Source organism: Trachypithecus francoisi, unplaced genomic scaffold, assembly GCF_009764315.1.
Source record: "Trachypithecus francoisi isolate TF-2019V2 unplaced genomic scaffold, Tfra_2.0 Contig00023, whole genome shotgun sequence".
In the NCBI taxonomy this organism is placed as follows: Eukaryota; Metazoa; Chordata; class Mammalia; order Primates; family Cercopithecidae; genus Trachypithecus; species Trachypithecus francoisi.
In genome coordinates this window covers 1266021-1279377 of record NW_022680461.1, presented here as the reverse complement: position 1 = coordinate 1279377, position 13357 = coordinate 1266021, and the positions used below count along the sequence as shown (strand labels likewise).

The following is a 13357-nucleotide window of genomic DNA, read 5'->3' as shown; positions in this document are numbered from 1 at the left end:
GTGGCCACAGAGTGGTGCAAATCCCAAGCAGATCCTATCCTATATCTGGTACTCTGTGTGGTGTTTAAACCTGCCTTAGACAGCTAAAAAGTATTAAAAAATTATTTAAAAAGTTGTTGAGGGTTATTATTGTAACTAAACTACTGTCAGTTTATAATGTCAGTTGTACAAAGGCCCAAACAAGAAGTAAAAGGGTGCCCAGGACTCCCTGCTCCTTGTCCTGGTCCATGTCTGACTTACAGTGTGACATGGGAGAGTCCCTTTGAGTATGTTTCACAACCTGATATGATGAAGAAGAATACTTTTGAAAACTGAACACATCAGAAATGAAAACGTTCAATACAATGAACTCATTGTACACTGATGCCTTTAATTTTTTTTATTCATTTTGTGGAAAATATAACATCATCACTAATGATTTCAATAGGAGTCATTTTATAAAGTCAGTTGTAATCTTTCAATAGAAATATGCACTAAATGTTTTCCTAACATTTGGATTAATTTTCCTTGGATAGTGATATACCCATCAAAACATTTTGGTAAACAATTCAGAAAACAATTTTAAAAGGTAATAAGGTAATTGAAAGCTCTTATTTTCAGCAATTGTAATCAGTTTCTGACCTACTCTATTTGATGCGGCATATGCCTGTTGGTTTTCTGTTTGTTTTCCATAACATGACAGGGTGTTATTCTCACTGTTAAGTGCAGGCAAGGGTACAAAAAATTATTAGAAGTTACCTTGTGAGCATTTAATAAATGGAATTGTTCAACTCTAGACAACATCTGGGGTTCACTAAAAAAATTTATATACCTTGATACCAATCTTCTTTTGGTTTGTTTGTGTTTAGATGACAGTCATGGGAATGCAATACATTGGTTGTGTCTGGATGCCAGCAGGGTATTTTGCTAGGCCTTTCATGATTTTATGGTGTATGAAATTAAGATATGTGACCTTGATGAATGCTGGATCAAAATTCCAGGGTCTACTTCTCTTTTGTTTCATTAAATTTTTTTTCCCTTATTGAGTTTTGTGACTTCCTATGCAGAATGAGACAAGTGTTAACCTGTGGGAGGAACCTAGGATCATGCCTTCTCTATCTTTGGCTCTCTCTCTTACTGTCTTTTAAAACATTTTTAGCTTTTTATTTTGAAACAATTATAAGTTCACAAGAAGTTTCCAAGATATGTACACGGAGGCCTTATGTACCCTTCAACCAGTCACTCCCAATAGTATACTCTTCAGTACACCTCCACATTACACTATCAAAAGTAGAACATTGACAATGATAAAATTCAGAGCTTTTTAAGATTCAACAATTGTCTTTTGGCTATTCTAGGCACTTTACATTTCCATATGAATGTTGTAATTATCTTGTAAATTTCTATAAAAAAGCCTTTTTAGAATTTTGATTATAATTGAGTTGAATCTACAGATGAATTTGGAAATAACTGCCATCTTACAATATTGAATCATCTAACCCAAAATCAAAGTATACATTTTAATTTTTTCTTATGCCATTAATTTATCTTTGCAATGTTTTATAGTTTTCAGTATACAAGTCACTTACATCTCTGTTCCTAAGGCTTTCTATTTTTAGTGATATTTTAAGTTGCACTGTTCTTAGTTTCAACTTTCAGTTGTTGAAATTAACTTCCAGTCCACCCTAGGACTACCATTGGCTGAAACAACATCTCTTCTAATATATAACTTATAATATATAACTTCACATATATAAACATACAATTGATTTATATGTTGATCTCTTACTCTGCAATCTTGCTAACCTCAATTACAGTAGAAGCATTTTTTTAGATTGACACTTCTACATACACTCTCATGTAGTCTTTGACAAAAGATCCTTTTACTTCTCCCTTCCAATCGGAATGCAATTTTTTTTTTCCCCCAGTGGACACAATCTCCAGTACAAAGCTTAACTATGCCCATAGTCTTGCACATGTTCGTCTTAGATTGTAGTATCCTGCGTGTAAACACTCAGAACATGAATGTATTCCAGCACATGAATACCCACTCCTTCCCCCACCCCACATACTAGTAGAATCCATGTTGGCAGACTATGTTTACTATGAACATACACCCCTGATTTGAAACAAAACTAGGATACACAGTAAAGAATGCTTATTCACTAAAGTTTTGACAGACTGAAGGGCATTATTTCAGATTGGAAAGAGGAAATTTAAAAGAACTACATGGACATTGCGTAAAAGAACATAGGTTGAAATTTGCCTGGCAGTAGCCTAAAAATAAATGGTCTTCAATGGTGCATATGAAGGAACTATAGGAGGGAAGTGGGATAATTCACATCTCCACCAATAATTAAATGTAGCCACACTAGCTTGGAGGGATTTGAGGTGAGACATCTAAAATAGTAGGTCATGGTGGGTGCTGGAAGACAAAAGACTCAACCACTTAATAGGAATGGCTGTGGGGAAGGGCTTGAAGGAACCATCCTCTCGCTTCCATGGGAGCCATGAACATTAAACATGGAGAAATGAGGAGCGGCAGCAGATCCGTTTGGGATGCATCATCTTCAGGGGATGCTGAAAAAACAACAGCATTTGGTTTCCTCTACACTCCTTTCCCTTCCCCTGCAAGCCCAGGGAGGGGGCAGCAATGGTGCTTTGTGATGCCAAAGCCACCCTAGGACTGCCATTGGCTGGGATGCTGCCTGTATGATCAAACAAAGCTCAAGGGCGTGGCTTTGCCTTGTCACCAGGAGGGTATATATAGGGAGGGCAAGAGCTCTGGGACAGCCCCCTGGGAAGCTTCAATATAGCTGTGGAAGTCTGGACTCTACAAGAGCCTACTAGAGACATTCTACAACCTACCACAATCATGGAACAGCCAACGTCAAGCACCAACAGGGAGAAGATGAAGGGCCCCTGTGAATCCAACAACAACAAAAATGATGAGGTAAGGTTGTTAGGTTTTGAAGTGAAGGCGAGGGTGAAAGAAAGACACACAGAGAAGGGGCGGCTCAAACAGCAACACAAGAATATGGCAGACACCTGTGGAAGTGGACAAGCTTATTGCCAGAGTCCACTGCCACTTACAGGCCAGGTTACAGGTATGGGTGGGAGGGAGCTGGGCAGTATGGGATGCTGCCCGGCAGGATATTAATAAGATGTTCTTATGATCAGGTGGTTTGGCCCTTTTCCAGTGGAATATCATTGTGGTGTTCCTTAGAACTCTGCTAAGCAAGATATGATAGGGATGTTTCTTTACTTGAGTCTTTATGAACCCTGTGGTCAGGTGGTTAGGCAGGATGTTTCTCATGGCCTGAACCCCCATGGAATGTTTCACTTTGACCAAGGTCTGCAAAATAGCAAACAGCTTACACAATTGTGCAGTTTGGACTAACAGATGACCCTACCCATCCTCCTCTTCTTCCCCACAGATCCCTACCCTATGATTCCACCTTGTTCTTCTCTGGCACAAACCCCTTCTTCAACCTGCATTCCTTCTCATAAAGTCCCCTTGCTATCCAGTCTCTATCCTATTCACCCAAAATAATGTCTTTCTGGCCTCTCCCTGCTTTCTTAACAGATGCAGGAGACACCAAACAGGGACTCAGCCCCCAAACCGAGTTTGAAAATGACAAAAACATCAGCATATCCAACATTATTAATGTTTCCCTACAAGAAGTTTAAGAAAATAAGTTCAAGTCAAGTGGAGAATTACCAATCCCAAGGGAACACCATCTATCCAATTCAAGAGGAGGAGGAGGAAGACCTAGATTCATTTGAAGGATCTTCACAGGAAGGTGGGGAGGACTAGTCTCACATGGAGAAACCAAATTGGTCAAATCCTCACCACTGATGGCAATGATTACAATAAAATCAAGTTGGAGGAGCTGATGACTGTGTATATCTCTGCCTGTTTTCTGAAGGTGGTGAAGAAAGGAAGGGAAGATGTAGGCATTTCAGAAGGGAGGGATATGAGATCCTGTAGGGTTGGTGGACAGATCCACATGTTGACAGTTAGCCCCACATTGTACATAAGGACTGGGGGAGAACTGACTCCTAGAAACAAATTTTCTTCTTAAAATTTTATCTCACAAAATAGAAAGAAAAGGACTTGGAGTTTCTTGGAGCGTGTGAATATGTAGAAGGGCATATAAAAAGATATGTATTGTGTGTAGGTGACAGTGACACTCTTTCCAGAAATGAAGACATCAAAATCACCACCTCCAGGCCACATACCTCATAGTGGTGTGGGGTTGTAACTCACCCAAGGCTGTGAGGCACTGAAGCCCCTCAAAAGGACCAAAAACCTCCACCCTACATAAAGTAAGACAGCATGTCACACACATAAAAATAATGGTGTTTGGAGGCCATGGTCCCAATACTAGGGCATTTCCTTGTTAAAAAACACCAGATGGAGCAGAAGCCTACCAAGTGTGGGACACTGGGAGTGGCCATTGTCTACTGCAGGCAATAAATGAAAGCATAGTCTACAGAGAAATCGAATACAATTATACAAGTAAAAGTTGGTATTTTCTTTATCACTTTCATACACTAGCATTTCTTTTTTCTTTTTCTTTTTTATTGATTTATTTTTTATTACATTTTAAGTTCTGGGGTACATGTGCAGAACCTACAATTTTGTTACATAGGTATACATGTGCCATGGTGGTTTGCTGCACCCACCAACCCGTCATCTACATTAGGTATTTGTCCTAATGCTATCCCTGCCCTAGCCCCTCACCCCCTGACAGGCCCTGGCATGTGATGTTCATCTCCCAGTGACCATGTGTTCTCATTGTTCAAGTCCCACTTATGAGTAAGAACATGTCGTGTTTGGTTTTCTGTTCTTGTGTTAGTTTGCTGAGAATGATGGTTTTCAGTTTCGTTCATGTCCCTGTAAAGGACAAGAACCCATCCTTTTTTATGGCTGCATGGTATTCCATGGTACATATGTGCCATATTATGTTTATCCAGTCTATCATTGATGGACATTTGGGTTGGTTCCAAGTCTTTGCTATTGTTAGAAATTAGTATTTCTAGGTTTTAGAAATACTAATAACTTAAGATTATTTTTATGCAAAGTGAAGAGTGAGATATTTATTGGACATTCTACTTAAATCATCAATGGAAGTTAGAAACTATTTTATTGTTCTAGGCAGGAAAATTACAGAGGGTGACAAATAAGCAATGATTTTTCATTTCTTAAAAGTAAAATTACAACCTGAAATGACAATACTGTAATTTCTCTGGAAGCAGGGGTTGTCATCTCTTGTCTATTATATGCCTAGCACAATGCTTAGCAGCACATAGTAGGAACTTAATGAATAAAAATTAGTGAGTGAAATAAGATTCTTCTCATGAAAGGCGCTGTACGGCCTGCTTCCAGATGAGGTAGAGCTAACTCTCAGTGTTTCCTCCCCTGTAAGCATCAGTCTTACAGTTTCCACTACAATAACAATCCCATGGACCCCACCTTCACCCACTCCACACACAAAGTGAAGTATGTAGTTTGGCATCTGCTCCAAATTTCACAGAACTTATTTAAGGTCTGGAATTTAGCACTGTAAAATTATTTATGTATTGTTAATCATAATATCTCTAGAATTTAACCAAGTTACTAGCACCCCTTCGTGCTTATTTGTTTCCTGTATAAACCTCACCACAACATATGTTACTTAGATGGCTAAATGCAGTTGTTCTGGCTCTATCTATGATGTAGAAATGCCTTCAGTTGTCTTATTGTTTTTATAAGGGGTTTGATATTTTAAACCGGAAATGGAAGGTTGTCGGTCTGACATTGTCGGCTGAACAATCTAGAGTTACTGATCCTTTCCCCCTGCAGACTCAGCATCACTCTGCTCCCAGGTCAGTGTTCATCAGAGAATATCCTTGGAAATTCTAGTTTATTAGTTGATGCTTTCAAGGAATCTTAACCTTGATAATGAGGATTACTATTAGGTTTTCCAAATGAGAACTTAAGGATATGTTTTAAGAGCCCACCAAGCAAAACCCTCCCACTTATATATATAAATTCAGTGCAAATTAACACTAACTTAACTTCAATAGTATACTGAGAAAATGCTAGACTTGAATACTGAAAACTGTAAAACATTACTGATTGAAATTTGAAAGGAACTAAATAATTGGAAAAAATTCCTTTGACCATGGAATGAAAAACTTAGAAAGAGGAAAACATTCTCAAAACCATCTACAGATTCATTGCAGTCCATAAAAAAAGACCAATAATTTTTTTGTAGGAATAAAAGTACAATCCTTAGATACAAATTAAATTGCAAAAGACACCAAATAGCCAAAACAATCCCAAAAGAAGACAATGTAGAAATACTCACACTGTATATTTTGAAACTTACTACAAAGCTATAAAAATCAAAACAGCACTACTAGAATGAGGATAGACGTATAGATCGATGAAACAGAATTGAGAATCCCGAAATAGGTCATTTTAACTACGGTTGATTTTCACATTTGATTTTTGATGAGCATGTGAATACCATTCAGCAAAGAATAAACTTTTCAGCAAATGACGCTGAGAACAAAAGAGTAAATTTTAGCTCTCACTTCACATTTTGCAGAAAAAATAACTCAAAATGGATAAAAGACCTACATGTAAGAGCTAAAATTATAAAATATCAAGAGGAAAATAAAGGTATCCATCTTAATGATCTTGGATTTGACAATGAGTTGCGAAGTATAACAGCACAAGAAACAAAAGAAAGTAGATAATTTGGACTTCATGAAAATTAAAAGTTTTGTGCTTCCATAGACACTATAAAGAAAGTGAAAAGATTAATCACATAACGGGAGGAATATTTATAAATTTTATATCTAATAAGGGTCTAATACCCTTAACGTATAAAGATGTCTTACAATTTAGCAACACAAAAACACAAAACTCAATATAAAAATGTGCAATTGCCATGGATAAATATTTATCCAAAGAAGATATACAAGAGGTAAATAAGCACATTGAAGATGCTCCACATCACTAGTTATTAGATTAACAAAAATAGAAGCAACGATGAGTTATCATTTTCCATTCATCAGGCTAGCTCTAATCAGACAATGAAAACTCACAAGTGTTGGTGATGATCTGAAGAAACTGGCCCTCTCATACATTGCTGGTGTGAAGGTAAAATGGTGTCGTTTCAGTGGAAACCAGTTTGATTTTCCTCAAAAAGTTAAACGTAGAATTAAACTAAGGAGCTTCTGCACAGCAAAATAAACTATCAACAGAGAAAAGAGACAAACTACAGAATGGGAGAAAATTTTTGCAAACTTTGCATCCAACAAAAGTCTAATATCCAGCATCTATAAGGAACTTAAATTTATTAAAAAAAAAAAAAAGAAAAAACAACACCCCCATTAAAAACTGGGGAAATGATATGAACAAACATTTTTCAAAAGAAGACATACATGTGGTGAACAAGCATATTTAAAAAATGCTCAACATCACTAATTATCAGAATAATGCTAATAAAAACCACAATGACATAGCACCTTACACCAGTTAGAATGACTAGTATTTTAAAAATAAAAAAATAACAGATGCTGGCAAGGTTGCAGAGAAAAGAGAATGCTTATACACTGCTGGTAGAAGTGTAAATTAATTCAGCCAATGTGGATATCAGTGTGGCAATTCCTCAAAGAAAAAACAGAATTACCTTTCTACCAAGAAATCCCATTATTGAGTATAAAACCAAAGTAATATAAACCATTTTACCGTAAAGACACATGCTTGTGTATGTTCATTGTAGCACTATTCACAACAGCAAAGACAAGAAGTCAACCTAAATTTCCATCAATCGTGGAACGGATAAAGAAAATGTTGTATATATATACCATGGAATACTATGCAGCCATAAAAAAATGAGATCATGTCCTTTGCAGCAATATGGATGGAGCTAGAGGGCATTATCCTAAGCAAACTAACACAGGAACAGAAAGTCAAATACTGAATATTCTCACTTACAAGGGGAAGCTAAACAACGAAAAATCATGGATGCTAGGAAGGGAACAACAGACACTGTGCTCCTACTCGATGGTGGAGGGTGGAAAGAGGGAGAGCATCAGAAAAAAAATACCTATTGGGTACTATGCATATTACCCAGGTGACGAAATTAGCTGCACACTAATCTCCATGACACACAGTTTAGCCATATAACAAACCTGTTCCATGTACCCCTGAACCTAAAAGTTAATTATTGTATAACTAAGAATTTATACTTCTGTGTATGTATCCAAGATAACTTGAAAACATGTTCAAACAAAAACTTGTTCACAAATTTTTATGGCGGCGCTGTTCATTATAGACAAAAGTAGAAACAATCTAAACATCTAAACATACCACACATCTACAGCCATCTGATCGTTGACAAACCTGACAAAAACAAGAAATGGGGAAAGGATTCCCTATTTAATAAATGGTGCTGGGAAAATTGGCTAGCCAAAAGTAGAAAGCTGAAACTGGATCCTTTCCTTACTCCTTATATGAAAATTAATTCAAGATGGATTAGAGACTTAAATGTTAGACCTAAAACCATAAAAACCCTAGAAGAAAACCTAGGTAATACCATTCAGGACATAGGCATGGGCAAGGACTTCATGTCTAAAACACCAAAAGCAATGGCAACAAAAGCCAAAATTGACAAATGGGATCTAATTAAACTAAAGAGCTTCTGCACCTAGTGAACAGGCAACCTACAGAATGGGAGAAAATTTTTGCAATCTACTCATCTGACAAAGGGCTAATATCCAGAACCTACAAAGAACTCAAACAAATTTACAAGAAAAAAACAAACAATCCCATCAAAAAGTGGGCAAAGGATATGAACAGACACTTCTTAAAAGAAGACATGCATACAGCCAACAGACACATGAAAAAATGCTCATCATCACTGGCCATCAGAGAAATGCAAATCAAAACCACAATGAGATACCATCTCACACCAGTTAGAATGGCAATCATTAAAAAATCAGGAAACCACAGGTGCTGGAGAGGATGTGGAGAAATAGGAACACTTTTACACTGTTGGTGGGACTGTAAACTAGTTCAAGTATTGTGGAAGACAGTGTGGCGATTCCTCAAGGATCTAGAACTAGAAATATCATTTGACCCAGCCATCCCATTACTGAGTATATATCCAAAGGAGTATAAATCATGCTGCTATAAAGACACATGCACATGTATGTTTATTGCAGCACTATTCACAATAGCAGAGACTTGGAATCAACCCAAATGTCCATCAGTGACAGACTGGATTAAGAAAATGTGGCACATATACACCATGGAATACTATGCAGCCATAAAAAAAGATGAGTTCGTGTCCTTCGTAGGGACATGGATGCAGCTGAAAACGATCATTCTCAGCAAACTATCACAAGAACAGAAAACCAACACCGCATGTTCTCACTCATAGGTGGGAACTGAACAATGAGATCACTTAGACACACGAAGGGGAACATCACACACCAGGGCCTATTGTGGGTGGGGGGAGGTGGGAGGGATAGCATTAGGAGATATACCTAATGTAAATGACGAGTTAATGGGTGCAGCACACCAACATGGCACATGTATACATATGTAACAAACCTGCACGTTGTGCACATGTACCCTAGAACTTAGAGTATAATCATAAAAAATAAATAAATAAAAAATTAAAAAAAAAGAAATATACTTAATCCCATGTTTCTCAAGTAGGATCCCTGCTGAGTGTCAATGTCACCTAATTTCATGGAACCTAGTGTCTCAACGATGCAAGCTTGAGAAACTGAGTCAAAATTGTCATCTTCCAGAAGGGAGATAAATTAATAGGATTGCATTAGGAAGTAGTCATAACAAGGGAAAGGAGGGGAAAGATGCAAGACATGCCATTTAAAGTTAGCCTACAGGATTAGACTAATGATGCAGTAAAGATAAGGATAGAAAGAGACAAAAGATTAACAATGCAAAAGTATGAGCCTAAATTAAACTAATGCTTCTCAGTTTTGCTTGTGTCTTTATTAGAGATACATATTAACATTTATGTTGGGGCTTTTTTTTTTCAGGTTCTCAGCATTTTCCAGGGAGGTGCCAACAAAATAATGAGGATGATATTATTGAATTTATTGACTTATGATTCAAAGAATATTCTTGCTGTTGTGACTGAATGTTTAGCCTTATGCATCTCAACATGGGCAGTACTGGCTGAAGAGGGATAAAAAAGAGAAAAATAGTATCCTGAGTACAAGAGATCCTGGGAAATGCTTTGCACGTTTTCTTAGGGTCATTTAGATTCTGGATCTAAAGGATGAGTGGTGTAAAAACTGTACAAATTGGTCCGACAGGATTTGTCTTGATATAAAGGAACCCCAGTCAAATGAAGCATATGTAGATGTTTCCATCAGTGTGAAGGGACGACAGCTTCCTAACGCAGGAATAACTGTTTTCTATGTATTTCCTTAAATGTGACATTAATGGAACAAATTGTGAAATGTATTAAAGGGTTTGAATGGACTATAAAAAATATTTATTTGAGATAACTTGCTGAATTTTTTTTTTTTTTTTTTTTTTTTTTTGAGACGGAGTCTCGCTCTGTCGCCCAGGCTGGAGTGCAGTGGCCGGATCTCAGCTCACTGCAAGCTCTGCCTCCCGGGTTCACGCCATTCTCCTGCCTCAGCCTCCCGAGTAGTAGCTGGGACTACAGGCGCCCGCCACCTCGCCCGGCTAGTTTTTTTTTTGTACTTTTTAGTAGAGACGGGGTTTCACCGTGTTAGCCAGGATGGTCTCGATCTCCTGACCTTGTGATCCGCCCGCCTCGGCCTCCCAAAGTGCTGGGATTACAGGCTTGAGCCACCGCGCCCGGCCGAATTTTTATCAAGAATAAATTATGACAAAATTTTATAACTGGAGAATCAAAATTTGGTGTGATTTTATTAGAGCAATATTTTATCAGAAACTCTAATTATAATAAATATCCATGTATAGTAATATTTAATAGAATAAAATGAGATCAGTTGAAAATGAAAGCATACAGAATGTGTTGAAATTGAACCAATTTCACAGCATTTTGCTATTTTGTAATGACAATTTTATTTAGTAAACCATCTATTTCATAAAAGAAAAACAATTATTCCCTCTCCCCTCCAAAAATGTAAAAAATGTAAAACATAATTCCCTCATGGTTACTTAAGGTTAAAGATAAACTCCACAGATTTGAAACTAGCCCATTCTTTTGAATGCTACTAGCTACCATTTACTGTTTGGGTATTATTTCTCGCTTTCATGTTAGGAACCAGTATACTACCCTTGGGACAGAAAGAAAATAAAGGTTTAAAAGAGAAACAAATACAAAACCTGAAAGCAATTTCAATAATATAATTTGCTTTGTCCTTCTCTTGTTTTCCAAAGATGAGTCAACTGCTTTTTAATATAATATGATGTGGAAAGGAAACCTGGCAGCATACATCAGTTTAAGTCAAATCTCTTTCTATATTATATACAGGGGCATAACGTCAGTAAAGATGAGCTCAAACACAGCATGTTTGCATGCATTTATCATTCTTCTATGTTAGAAGTTCAATGCAGAATTACTTCTTACCAACTATTACACTCAATAAGTATCCTTCACCAGTGTGTAAGAATTGCGTGGTCGAAGTAAAATATTTAGAGGTTTTTATATTGGGGCAGAATCATTTCAAGGATCACATTTCTATGGATATTTGAAAACTTTTATTTGAGAATAAAGCTGAGGACAATGAAGTAAAGAAAGTTTTATTGGCATGCTAATCTTTGAGTAAGATGTTAGTGAAAAACATCAGGGGTCCTTGGAATTTACACTGAAAAATATATATACATATATATATGTATGTATGTGTGTGTATATATATACTGTATTAGTCCATTTTATACATATATATGTATGTATGTATACATATAGTATTAGTCCATTTTCATACTGCTACAAAGAGCTGCCTGAAAATGGGTAATTATAAAGGAAAAAGGTTTAATCATCTCTCAGTTCATCATAGCTGGGGAGGCCTCAGGAGACTTACAATCATGGAAGATGGCAAAGGGGAAGCAAGGCACCTTCTTTGCAAGGTGACAAGAAGGAGAAGTGTGAAGTGAAGCAGGAAGAACCCCTTATACAATCATCAGATCTGGTGATAAACAACTATCATGAGAACAGCATGGGGAAACTGCCCCTGTGATTCAATTACCTTCTCCTAGTCTCTCCCTTGACATGTGGGAATTATGGAGATTATGGGGTTAGATATGGTTTGGCTCTGTGTCCCCACCCACATCTCACCATAAATTGTAATAATCCCCATGTGTCAAGAGCGGACTAGGTGAAGACAGTTGAATCATGGGGACAGTTTCCCCCATACTGTTCTTCTTACAGTGAGTAATTTCTCATGAGATCTGATGGTTTTATAAGGGGATCCCCCCTTTGCTCAGCTCCCATTCTCTCTCCTGCCACCACGAAAAGGATGTGTTTGCTTCCCCGTTTGCCATGATTGTAAGTTTCCTGAGGCCTACCCAGCCATGCGAAACAGTGATTCAATTAAACCTCTTTTCTTTAAACATTACCTAGTCTTGGGTATTACTTCATAACAGTGTGAGAGCGAACTAATACAGAGATTACAGTTTTAGATGAGATTTGGGAGAGGACACAAAGCCTAACCATATATATACACACATACATAAATAAAGAAAAAAACTCGTCTGGGTGCAGTGGCTCATGCTTGTAATCTCAGCACTTTGGGAGGTCGAGGTGGGTGGATCACAAGGTCAAGAGATCAAGACTATCCTGGACAACATGGTGAAACCCCGTCTCTACTAAAAACACAAAAATTAGCTGGGTGTGGTGGCACGTGCCTGTAGTCCCAGCTACTCAGGAGGCTGAGGCAGTGGAATCACTTGAACCGGGAGGCAGAGGTCTCAGTGAGCCGAGATCGCACCAATACACTTCAGCCTGGCAACAGAGCGTGACTCTGTCTAAAAAAAAATTTTTTAAAAATTAAAAAAAAAAGAAAAACTCATTTTATGAATATATCTTCTTAACTTTCAAAAGCAAGGGCATTCGCTAAATATATAAGTAAGTTATATTAGCCAATGTTTTATTATTTAACTCCTATTATATGTAATTATTTAGACTTATCTTTGAGAATTGAAAATTTGATACACATTCACTTGAAAACTAAAATTGTCCATTTCAGCATTTTCTGACTATAACATCATGTATCAAGTTCATTCTATGTATTAATAAATCTTTGTGAAATAATGGGAAGACCAGAGATGTGGATTCTGAAGGCATTGACCCCTGTGCACACTCTCCCATTTATAATCTAAGGGATTTTGGGAATACTATTAGGT

The 13357-nt window shown here is 37.3% G+C and overlaps 1 protein-coding gene across 1 annotated transcript; it reads left to right on the top strand.

The window, feature by feature from the left end:
• The first annotated feature begins 2692 nt into the window (after positions 1-2692).
• Positions 2693-3863, top strand: LOC117085314 (sperm protein associated with the nucleus on the X chromosome N1-like). The gene is made up of 2 exons (XM_033214467.1): positions 2693-2932; positions 3566-3863. Exons 1-2 carry the CDS (start codon positions 2855-2857, stop codon positions 3794-3796), a joined length of 309 nt encoding a protein of 102 aa, XP_033070358.1. The 5' UTR covers positions 2693-2854; the 3' UTR covers positions 3797-3863.
• The last annotated feature ends 9494 nt before the right edge of the window (positions 3864-13357 follow it).